General features: G+C 38.8%; 1 protein-coding gene across 1 annotated transcript in view; it reads left to right on the forward strand.

Moving 5' to 3' along the window:
* TSHZ1 (teashirt zinc finger homeobox 1) overlaps positions 1-11,437 on the forward strand; it is a 58,552-nt gene extending 47,115 nt beyond the window's left edge. Inside the window, exon 2 of the mRNA XM_071554929.1 lies at positions 6,861-11,437. Coding sequence (XP_071411030.1) covers positions 6,861-10,045 — 3,185 coding nt within the window. The 3' untranslated portion in view covers positions 10,046-11,437. The remainder of the gene's footprint in view (positions 1-6,860) is intronic.
* Positions 11,438-12,846: the final 1,409 nt, after the last annotated feature.

Genomic DNA, 12,846 nt, shown 5'->3' on the forward strand with positions numbered 1-12,846 from the left:
TGGCCTGGTGATGTCTCTGTCTGCTGTCTCTACCAAGTGGTTGCTTGCTTATTTGTTTGTTCGGGGGTTTCCTTACTCCTTCATCCCTGCTGTTGTGTACATATGAAACAGTGCTGAATGGTGGAAAAGCTGAGAGAAAACAAAGCCTGGGAATCCCTGCCAGTGACCTGGCTGCCACCACCAGGGAATTCAGACTATCGGGGTTTTCATGTCAATCTTCTCCTGAAGCTTTTTGCCTTGAATGCTGTGTAAGACTTGTGTTTGCTGTTTTTACTCAGCAGAAACTTTCTCTTTCAAACCTCTTCATGTGAGAAGGGCAGGCAATTTCTGCGCATTTTGCAGTGATTCTCAGCTACAGTCAGAGTGCAAGGATATATTCTTTGATGACAAAATCACAAAGCCTTAAGAAAGCATTAAAGGGGCGGGCAGGAAGATAATTCAGCAGGAAAATAGGGAGTTGAACAGGAAAGGCTTTTGAATAAGTAATTTGTAATAAAACCTTTTTTTTTCTTTACTTAAACACTTTGAGCTTTTACTATGTTCTTTCAAAATGAATAGAAAGTTATTGCTGATGGTGACTGGGGTGTTTGCCTTCTGTACCAGTGCGCTTGCCTTTTAATCGCTAAACTTTTGTTTTGCACTTCACTATTAGTTAGTGATGCAAATGGAGGCTGAAATCCATGTGCCTGCTGAAGTCACTTCTCTAGGAGCCCCAGGCACCCTGGGCCTACAGTCTTTGTCATCCTGATCTTTGGTGCTCTCAATAATGCAGCAAGCCTTTTCTCCACCAAAGCGTCACCTGTCTAGGTGAGTCGTGCCATCCCCTATCTGAAGTGACAGCCATCTTTGAGTACCAGCATCTTAACTGACTTCTCTTTCATCATCCATGTTAGAGAAATAATATTTTCGACAAGGTGTTGGGTTTTTTTCCCCCTTTTCTTTATTCTTTCCCCAGCCCCCCTTCACCCCTTGGTTAGAGCACCTGATCAAAAAATTATTTCTGACAAAGATTTCCTGCTCCAAATTAAATGAGCTCAAGGAGACGGAGCATTTTCACGCAGAAAGAAAGGGAAACGTTGATGTTGGAAGTTAATGAATCTGGGAGGAGAGAGAACATTATTGAGACTGGATAATATGATCTAACAGCTTTCCTTCTTCTTATCCTCCCTGTAAAGAATGTATGGAAGTCAGTTATGTGGCATGATTCTAACATCTGTCCTACCCCATAATGGTAATTTGTATAAGTAATGGAAACAGGTTAAATACTTCCATTCTAATGTTGCCAGCAGGGATGAAAATGAACATTTCAATGAAATAATCTCGACAGAGCAGGGAGAGGAGGGGTGGATGGACTGATTCATCTCCAGCTCTCTTTGGTGATCCGAACACTAATGAGAACGCTTGAATGTATAGTTTATCAGATAGAAGGGGAAGAGCAAGTAAATTTCTCAGATTAGAATCGCTGTGAAAATATACCCACATGCAAGCTGCTTCCTTCTCCAATTGCCAGTGTTGGCTAATAATTTGCAGCATTCATTTTAAGGGGATAGAGAAGAGAAGAAAAAGAGGTGAAGAATCTTTTTGTTGGCTTTTAATGGGATGCCTTTAAGGGTTATCACTCAACCTGCTAGAAGCACAGAGATTGTTCTTGTTGCAGCGCCTTATCTACTTTTCAGACCCATTGCATTAGAATTAGAGGGTAGGCAGTTCTTGTATTTTGCCCCCCATTTTGCTGCAATTAGAAATGAAAGACATACACCTCTGTAGTAAGGTTATCTGGTTGTCTGATAGTCTGTTCTGCTCCTCAGCCATTGTCATAACTAAACCATATTTTTCCACTGTAGTGACATCATAATACAGACACAGACACACACACACACACACACACAGATTTGTAGCATCTGTGCCAGAATTTTGTTATGAATATTTGTATATACTAATACAGAGAATTCACAAATCTTCCAGCAGGCATGTTAACCTCTCATAACGTGAGATTTTGGATTCTTTTGTAAAACTCTCATGACTCTATTCTGGAAATATATCTGTAAATGTTTTTTTTTTTCATCTCTCATTTTTCTGTAATAAGAGAGATGTGTGGCTATAGACTGTCTTTTCTTGCCATAATTTTTTTTCCCAACATGTGATGTGTGTTTTTGTGTGCAGAGGAAATCACCCCCAGCCTGTATTGCAGTTTGTGCAAGGTGACAGTGTCGGCTGTGAAAACTTCTGCAGCTGCTGTCTCCTGTTGGCTGGGTAAATATTAGAAGCTGTGGAAATACATCTGTTGAAGAATGGTGAACACTCACATTGTGCCACTATTGTTTAGTCTCAGAGTAGGCCCTGATTTAGTGAAGAATTTTAGACCTAAGCCTATCCCTATTTGTCAAAACTATGAAATGTGTATTTTGGTGAAAATTATTTCATTATTCAATTCTTTTACTGAACTGTGACCTTCAATACTTAGGTGTTTCTTCTGAATAAATTTATTCATTTGGAGGATTTAAAATTGGGTCTTGAAGAGCTTACTGCATTTAATTTTACAGACTCTTAAAACAAAATACAATTGTTACTCATGGTCCTTTTCAAAATAATGTATTCAATGTTGAATCCATTTTTGAGTGGAAAAGAATACCGTAGAGATATATTCCTCCAAAAGCACTGGTCCAAGGTTGTGGAAAGGTTTTATGCAAGAATATTTGTATTTTTAACCACATCCTTACATTTCAGATCTCCCTCTGCTTTTTCAAACAATGGATTTGTATTTATAGTGTAAATATTCTCACTGAAGCAAACACAATGTGCTGTGCTACTCACATGTACGATATATAGCGTCTCATGTCCACTTAGATTAGAATGCACAGCTTCTAACACTGCTCAAAGATGACAGTATATCTATGGGGAAGCATTGGCATCCAGAAGGCTCATTTTATAGACAAAAATATAATAGCAAGACTTAATAAGAAGAAAAGAAATACAAACTGCCCCCCTAATTTTTAGTTGTTTGGAATTTGAAGCCTTTTCCCCCTTTTTCATCTTGCATTTGCCTCAGTCTGTCCATGCACAGAGAAGGAAGAGAAAAGCAGTTCTGTAATTTCTTCCTCTTTGAATATAGTTTTTGTTGAGGAGGATCATTGCTTTTATCTGCTCTTGATATTTTTGTGTGGTTTCAGGACATGTGTAAGCCAGCAGTATCTTTGCAGATGCAGAAATATCTGCAGAAGATTGCTGAGAGTTGGTCAGTCACAGAAATATATGCTGTCTGAAATCTGTCCATTGATGTACCTGTTAGAATTTAGAGAGATAATCTGAATGTTTCATGCTTTTATGTAAGGTAGAACAATATTACTTGTCTCTGCAAGTAATTATAATAGGACTGGTTTTGCTATGTTTAAAATTCTGAAGTTTACTTACTTGTCAGATTTCTGTGAGAATTTTAGTAAAACATGCATGTTTCAGAAATTAATGTTCTTCATTTTGTTGCTTCTGCATTCGCTCTTACAGAAACCTTTTCAGTTAGAGAATTGCACTGACCTTGCAAAATACCATATGTTGAGTGTGCTGCTATTCATCTCATAAGCATTAGTAGTCTTGAATGAATAGGTATTATCTGTATCCTATGATAACTAAAGGAGTTAAATAAAGTCTTTTTGATTGCAGTGTTAGAAATTGAACATTACAGATAAATTACTCTCTTTTTTGTTAAGAACCATTATTTCTTTGTGTGATTTTAGATAACTGTACAGACATGTGGGTGTGTACGTCATGCACATTCAGGGTTTTTTTTGAAACTGGCTTAAATTCTGAAATCATAGAAAGTCATAGTTCTGGCCAATTGCACATTCTTTAACTCTTGCAGTTTATGTTAGTAAGGGAGAGAACTCATTTGTGTAGTAGACTCAGCAAAACCTAAGAGCAGGAAAAGTAAGTAAAAGATGGATATTTCACCCTAACACTCAAATTTCTTTTCTTTGACATTTTAACACAGACCTTACAGGTAATTTTAATGCTTCTTGTGTGGTTTGGCTCCTTTTTATTTTTCACAGTAAAGTGCAGAAGTATGAGAATAGAGAAAAAAATACCATCATAAATAAATAAAGGAAATAAAAGGCGCAGCAGTGGCTCATGTAGAGTTTCTGCTTAAGCAGATATTTAAATGGTTATATATATATATATATATATATATATATATATATATATATTTATGCTATTTAGAATTAAGTAAAGAGATGTTAAGGAGATAATTCACATTGGATTCTTACAAAATGCTGTATCAACTATAGCAACATCCAGCATCTTACAACATTTTTTTACAGCTAGTTATTAAATATATTGGGATGTGAAAATTAGAGAAAATTGGCATGGTTACACTGAGGTTAGTGAGAGGCTATATGTTCACCCAAGCTCAGAATGTGTGTCCCCTCAGTTTCAGCTTGCACTTGGTGAGTCCGCTGATTATGATTACATTGGGTTTGGGTATTTGGTTTTTGTTTTGGTTTGTTTGTTTTTTTGTTTTGGGGTTTGGAGTTTTATTTGTTTGGTTTGTTTTTGTTTTTGTTTTTTTTAAAAATGCCAAATGGTAACTGCTCGTTATTGTGCATTTTAGGTCTCAGAGATTTTTTTTCTCTTCCAAAGTAATTTCAAAATCAGAAACTATATTCCTCTTTAACTGTTCCATATTTATCTGAAATTTCAAAATGTATTGTCCTTTGTCATTAGAAATGAGTGCAGACAGGCATGTTGAATGGGAAAACTAAGGGATCCTAGACTGTAGCTGTGGAAGTGAATTCTGCTTGCGTACCTAGAATTCAAAACTGCAGTGGTATTACCATGCTCAAATATCTACAGAGTGTTTCAACAGCAGCATTGCTGTGAGTCAGGGAAGCTTGCTGCCTTCTTAATTCTTTTACTGGTTTTGTATTTTATTCTTCATTTTATTAACTAAATGCCTGTTAGAGAATATTTTTTCTGGTTTTATAATGCTTCTCTGACATCTTTCTGGTCTTTGGCTCCAGGATTGTTTCTGTGGTGACTTTTACTGTGCTTGGTACTCACGCATCCTTTTAAACATATTAAAAAAAGCTCCTGAGGCTGATGTATCTGTAAGGAATTGGGCCCTGCTTAGCACTTCTTTAAAAACTAAAAGATCAAATTATCTTCTGAAAAAATTGACACTTAGAGTGCAGATGAAACATGCCCTGGACATCTTAAAGTTCAGCACAACAACCCAGTACTAGATGGACTACTTTCCTGCTTCATCTTAAAAGATTAGGCTGAAGTAATTAGGGGCTGCATTAAGACTGAATCACAAAGGTGAATACATAATGCAGTACTGACCATAATATTGTTACTTTTCTACAGAAAAACCCTCGAACCAAAAACAACAACAACAAAACAACCCGACCCAAAAAATATTTCAAAAGAGTGTTAATATTACAATGAAAGATTCTTTTTATTTTTCATAAAAGGCATTTCAGAATATACTAGCAACTGTGTACAATAAGAAGCTCAGCTTGTACTCATGCTCCCCCAAGTGAAGAAGACCTCAGCTTTGTTAACATGATAATATGTATTTTCTTCATATCACATAAGAGCAGAAGTGCCACTTTTCTGGCTTTCTTTCAGTATTGTACAGTGGAAGGACACAGGACACATTTCAGCATCACTTGCTGCAGAGTTCACCTGACAAGATGGCACTTTTTATTCAATTACTGAAAATTGTTCACAATCCATGTTTTGTACATTGACATTCTTATAAATGGTCTACAAATTAGCATTGTGATTTTTTTTTAAGCTTCTTTTACAAAACTGGAGGGAAATATGTAGAACTATGTTTTCTGCTTTGCAATGAAAGTGTACATTTATCACTTAGGTACATGTAAGCCACTTCTGTGAATTGGGCCTTTGGAGTAAATGTGTTTCGATGTAATGGCCATCTGCTCATGAATATCGCATTTGCTAGTTTAACTAATAGTTTGATATAGATAAACACATAGTTTGGTGAGCTTATATAGTTTCACAGGTAGCAATGCCATAGCAGAGTTTCATATTTTCCATAAGCCAATAATCAAGCTGTGAGGAAGGTCTCAAGACTTTTGTTTGTTGCTTTCAAAAATTAACCTCTAACATTTAATTTTAGTTTCTGACTGCTTTTTTTTCGAATGCAGGGACCACATCAGATCCTAACAGGAGGCAAACTATATCCTAGCCATTTCAGAAAGCAGTCAGTCTTGCTTCTCTTTTCACCTTGCAAAAATGAAAGCTTGTTCTGCTCTCAGATGGACCTAGCACAGGCAGCCATCAGGAGATCCTGGTACAGGTGACATGACACACTTGCCCCGTATAGCTTTGTTAGAGATAGCTGTCAATGTCACAGAAATAACCCCAGAAGCTGTAGCCAAAGCCAGTTAGCAAGAAAAGATAGAAGTGACAAGTTGTTCAAGCCAGTGATTGTGAGTGCCTTGGTCTGAGGGGTCAGGTCAGCTGCAACATGTCACACATACATACATACCTACTGCAGTAAATATAACTCAGTACCAGGTAAATTTTTAAGCTGATAAAAACTTATTTAGTAGGCTCTTTGTTTGATTTTGGTTCTGATACTAAGGTATCTGCTGTGGTCGTGGCACATATTTTACTGCTGAAGGCAAAGTTTATTCCTCAGTATCACTGATTTCAAACTGTAACCATGACAGAGTATGTGGATTTATAGGAGGTGTATGTGCATGATGGTGAGTTTGGTTTCTGGATATATCTTCAAAATTTGTTTTCATGGTTACTGCTTTTAGTACAGAAGACAGCAATGTAAAATGTGCGTGTTCGATAACTTTGTCTTGTTTCCCATCTCCCCTCCTGTATTTTAGCATATGTTCCTGAGGAAGAATTGAAAGCAGCAGAAATAGATGAAGACAGCGTGGAAGATGATGGGTTGTCTCTGGACATCCAGGAGAATGAGTATTTGTGCAATGAAGAAGCGGAGATCAAAGAGGCTCAAAGCTACCAGAACTCCCCAGTCAGCACTGCAACTAATCAGGATGCAGGCTATGGTTCACCGTTTAGTGAAAACAGCGATCAGCTGGCCCATTTCAAAAGCACTTCCTCTAAAGAAGAGAAAGAGGATCCTCAGTGCACAGACAATGTTTCCTATCCACAGGACAGCTTGGCACAAATAAAAGCTGTGTATGCAAATTTGCTTTCAGAGACTTGCTGGTCCAGTTTAGCTTTGGACTTAAAGAAATCCAATCCAACCACCAGCAACAATGGAATCAGCCAGAATGAAAACACCACCAGTACTGACGCCAATGCCAATTCCCAGAGTACTAGTATTACCAGTACCAACACTAGCAGCAGTACAACTACCAGTAATGCTAGCAACAGTAATAATAACAGTGGTGGCTCAGGTTATGACTGGCACCAAGCTGCATTAGCTAAAACTTTGCAGCAGACCTCATCTTATGGACTTCTTCCAGAGCCGAGTCTTTTCAGCACAGTCCAGCTTTACCGGCAAAACAATAAACTTTATGGGTCTGTGTTCACCGGTGCTAGCAAGTTCCGATGCAAAGACTGCAGTGCAGCCTATGACACACTGGTGGAGCTAACAGTGCACATGAATGAAACTGGACATTACCGTGATGACAACAGAGATAAAGAAGCTGATAAGACCAAACGGTGGTCAAAGCCTAGAAAACGATCTCTTATGGAAATGGAAGGCAAGGAGGATGCCCAAAAAGTGCTGAAGTGCATGTACTGTGGGCATTCTTTTGAGTCTCTGCAAGACCTCAGCGTCCATATGATAAAAACAAAGCATTACCAGAAAGTGCCTCTGAAGGAGCCAGTACCAGCCATCACCAAATTGGTCCCTTCTACCAAAAAGCGAGCACTTCAGGACTTAGCTTCACCTTGTTCACCTGAGCCAACAGGGATCACTGCAGAAGCTTCACTGGGTGAGTCTGCAAAGGATCAGAAAACTGCCAACCCCTATGTGACTCCAAACAACCGCTATGGCTATCAAAATGGTGCTAGCTACACTTGGCAGTTCGAGGCACGCAAAGCTCAAATACTGAAATGCATGGAATGTGGCAGTTCCCATGACACTTTGCAGCAGCTCACTGCTCACATGATGGTCACTGGTCATTTCCTGAAGGTGACCAATTCTGCTTCCAAAAAAGGCAAACAGCTAGTGTTGGACCCCGTGGTGGAAGAGAAGATACAGTCTATACCTCTTCCACCCACCACACACACAAGGCTACCAGCCTCCAACATTAAAAAGCAGCCTGATTCCCCAACAGGCTCCACAAATTCGGAGGAAAAGAAAGACCTAGAAAAGGAAAAGGTGGTGGTCACTGAAACAGAGAAAAAGATTAAAGAAGAGAATGAAGACTCTACGGAGAAATTTGAGCCAACAACTTTGTATCAATACCTCAGAGAGGAGGACCTAGATGATAATCCTAAAGGCGGAATAGACATATTGAAATCCTTGGAGAACACAGTGACAACAGCTATCAGCAAAGCTCAGAATGGAGCTCCTTCCTGGGGAGGGTATCCCAGTATTCATGCAGCTTACCAGCTCCCTGGAACAGTCAAACCCCTTCAGTCTGCAGTGCAGAGCGTTCAAATGCAGCCATCTTACGCAAGCAGTGTAAAATCACTGTCATCAGAACACAATGCACTCATCCATTCCCCGGGCAATGTCACACCCCCACCTCACAAGAGCAATGTATCTGCCATGGAAGAACTAGTGGAGAAAGTTACAGGTAAAATCAATGTGAAGAAGGAAGAAAAGCCCTTGGAGAAAGAGAAGAGCTCTCCAGTCAAACCTATGTCACCTGCTGCTAAAGAAAACAAGGACTTCCCAAAAGCAGAAGAAATAAATAACAAACAGCAGCTGAAGAAGAGCTCTGACTCAGAAGTTCAAAAGGTCAAAAAGGATAGTCCAGCAGAAGCACATATGCCAAATGGTACAGAGCCACTTAAAACAAAGGTGGCAAATGGCTGTAACAATTTAGGAATTATCACAGATCATTCACCTGAGCCATCCTTCATTAATCCATTGAGCGCTTTACAGTCCATTATGAATACCCACTTAGGCAAAATTTCTAAGCCAGTCAGCCCTTCTCTGGACCCCTTGGCCATGCTTTACAAAATTAGCAACAGCATGTTGGACAAACCCATTTACCCGACTACACCAGTCAAGCAGGCTGATGCTATTGACCGGTATTACTATGAGAACAGTGATCAGCCTATTGATTTAACTAAGTCCAAAAACAAGCCTCTTGTTTCCAGTGTGGCTGACTCTGCCTCATCCCCACTAAGGGAGAGTGCCCTGCTGGATATTTCTGATATGGTGAAAAACCTCACAGGGCGTTTGACACCCAAGTCTTCAACTCCATCTACCGTGTCAGAGAAGTCTGATGCTGATGGGAGCAGTTTTGAGGAAGCCCTGGATGAACTGTCACCAGTACACAAGAGGAAGGGCAGGCAGTCCAACTGGAACCCTCAGCATCTTCTGATCCTTCAAGCTCAGTTTGCTTCCAGCTTGAGGGAGACCCCAGAAGGCAAATACATTATGTCGGACCTAGGTCCACAAGAGCGGGTACACATCTCTAAGTTTACTGGTCTTTCCATGACCACAATTAGCCACTGGCTGGCCAATGTGAAGTATCAGTTAAGGAGGACAGGTGGAACTAAATTTTTAAAGAACTTGGACACAGGACATCCTGTTTTCTTTTGCAATGATTGTGCCTCTCAGTTCAGGACTGCTTCTACATATATAAGTCACTTAGAGACACACCTAGGGTTTAGTTTGAAGGATCTGTCAAAGTTGCCACTTAATCAGATTCAAGAACAGCAGAATGTTTCAAAAGTCCTCGCAAACAAGACTTTGGGCTCACTTGGAATTGCCGAGGAGGACTTAGGCTCCACATTCCAATGTAAGCTCTGTAACCGAACTTTTGCAAGCAAGCATGCAGTCAAACTGCACCTTAGTAAAACACATGGCAAGTCCCCAGAGGACCATCTGATCTATGTAACTGAGTTAGAAAAACAATAGCGTCCAGGTAAGCAGCCAGGTATGCAAGTGACCACAGGAACATTGCACTAAACTTCTTCATAGTACTGCACTAGGCCTGACCTGAGCCTCTGAAATCAGTCTTACTTTTGTTGCTGAACTGCCTATCTGGACCTTGGTTTTTCTTACACTTATTTTGTAGTTATATTTATATGCTCTTTGTCTGTGCATGGTTATTTTTTGTTTCTGTTTTTATTTTTTGTGAGTCAAAGTCTGACCTTTATTTGCAACATCTGTCCTTGATGTTAAGCTATCTTTTGTAGAATATAGTGGGAGACACTATTGAGAGACATTAATTTAGCCGTAAAGAAAGACACAAAGAACAATGATAAAGAGACATCCTAAAATTACAAAGTTGCCATGACAATAAAGGTCACAGAACCTGGTAGTGTCAAGTTTTAACCCTCTGAGAACTGTAATAGCATTTCTGTGCCTTTCCCAGTGACTAAATAAGTAAATAAGGAAAAACAAAAAAAAAAGGCTCAAAGGCATTTCATTCAAATAAAAGCTGTGTCGGAAGCAGGACTTTTTTTTTTCCTTTTTTTTAATGAATGAGCTTTTTTTTTTTTTCAATGCAGAACTGGTTTGTGAAGATATTGTGCATGCAGTCCTTGGAAGAAGGAGAGCTCTGTAGTACTTAAGGGGTTAGGAAACCACAACTGTATAAGTTAAATAATAATTAAAAAAAGTAAACCAAGTTGCCACTATGCCCAAACCCTCTGGATGCTGAGAATTGCCACTTTTTGGCAAAAAAAAAAAAAAAAGGTATGCAAGCTGTTATTTAAAACAAATGTAAAAATGCTCTTTTCTTTCCTTTTTGGTTTTTTTTTCCTGTAAAATACTGCAGTTTATAGTTATTTACAAATGTTAAGCTTTGGTACAAGCTGACCTTTCTATAGTGTGCTGCATTGATAAATGAAAACAAAAAAATGGGGCAAACGTTGGATTCTGTTCCTTGTAAATTGCCAGCATCAGCTTAAAAAAATACATGTTACATATCGTACCATTTTAAACTGTTCAACTTTCTTTGTACCTTCTGGCTGTATGCTTTCTCTTTTAACTTTTTATATTGTCATTTTATATTCGATTTCTGTGTATATAATGTAAAGCCACACTTTTTGAATAAAATTTAGTTCCTGCAGCTTGATATAAATAGAGGAATTTTACTGGCACCTGCATCTTTCCAGATGCATGTACTTAAAGGAACTATCTGACAAAAAAAATTAAATAAATAAAAATAAAGCAAGCAATGCACTATGAATTATACATTTTGATGTTTTATCATTAATATTGTACAGTACATTTTGGTTCACACAATTAAATCCACTGTTTTCTCAAGTGTAAAATAAACCCACATGCAGTTCTTGATTTACATACATTGTCATGTCGTCATTATATTGTCTTTGAGGTGTTATTCCAGCTATAAGAGGCATCGTTTAAATAATCAACCAGCAAAAAATCTATTTGAAATCATCTGTTGTGATCTGTATGCTGACATGTTTCTTTCAAAGCCGTGATATTGATAACCTCTTAAAAAGAGATTTGCAGTAGGTACACGCTGTGGAAGGTACAGAACCAGTGGGGCACTGTCTGTTAGTGGGGGGCATTCTGCTCCTCACTGAGGTACAAAAAGGGCTGCAAAGGTTTTGGCCGAGTTAATTTCCCTGTACTGTATGACTGTACCTGTAGCCATTTTTGGTGTACGTTCAAAGACCGTTTCCTCCCTTCCTTCTTCAGCAAAACACCTTTTGATTTCAACAGTTACATTGTCAGAGGCTGTGGCTTCTGCCCCTGCAGTGTGTTGAAATGCTGCAGTGCTTGCCTTTCTGACAGTGGTGAAGACCTCTGAGGCTTTGACACCAGTTTTTACTTACAGTACAAGAAGGCAGACCTGTGTTTCTCTGTACTTTTTAAATATTGCATTTTGAGGTAAGCTGAGTGCTATCATATCAGGTGTTTCCCTTAATCTTTATTTCTGTTCTGGTGAATGCAGATGTCATTTAGAATGTAAAAGAGAGCTGTCAGAGCCTTCACTTCTCTATCTCCTGAGTGCTTTGATAGTTACAGTGTATGAAAGCCTGGAATCTGCTATCCATTACACTTTTTGGAGGGGCTGTTACATATGAGGACCTGGAGGGGTTTGCTTTCACATGGTATTAGTGATACTATTATGTTATGTATACTTCTGTGTACGTATATGTTTTCTGTTCCTTCTTCTGAATACTTCTGAAAGTAATTTAAATATAAGATCTTTCCTTCCAAATGCAGTATGGTTTGGCATTTCATCTTTAGTTCCAGCCTGAGAAACATCCATGCACTGTTCTGTTCTCTGCAAAAGCCTATCAGGTCCAGATCAGTTACATTTACACCATGTTTCTGTGTAGTGCAGGAAAGTGCCATGAGGGTTTTTTAAAATGGCCCTTACTTTTTTTTTCTGCTAACTACCTATGTCCTTCAGGGGATCTAGTCATTTAGACATTTCAGTTCAATTACTGGATGATTATGTGCCTTGGGCCCAAGGGGTGGTGAGGAAGAAAAACAGTCAGGCCTGTGGCCCTAATACAGAGACTTTAAATAATAACCCTTTGAAGTTTTGTTTACTTTACCACAGGCCTGCAAACATGTGATTATAAAATATGCTGTAGTAGGTTGCAGTAGCAGGTGAAAAGGTTGAAAGGGAGAAATAATAGCTCTAAAGTGGGTTTGAATCTAATGTAAATCCATTAAAACTGATTTTGAAACACGGCATGTAAAGTGAGTTCTCAACACCAGGTGACTCCCTC

Source organism: Pithys albifrons, chromosome 4 (assembly GCF_047495875.1).
Source record: "Pithys albifrons albifrons isolate INPA30051 chromosome 4, PitAlb_v1, whole genome shotgun sequence".
Classification (NCBI taxonomy): domain Eukaryota; kingdom Metazoa; phylum Chordata; class Aves; order Passeriformes; family Thamnophilidae; genus Pithys; species Pithys albifrons.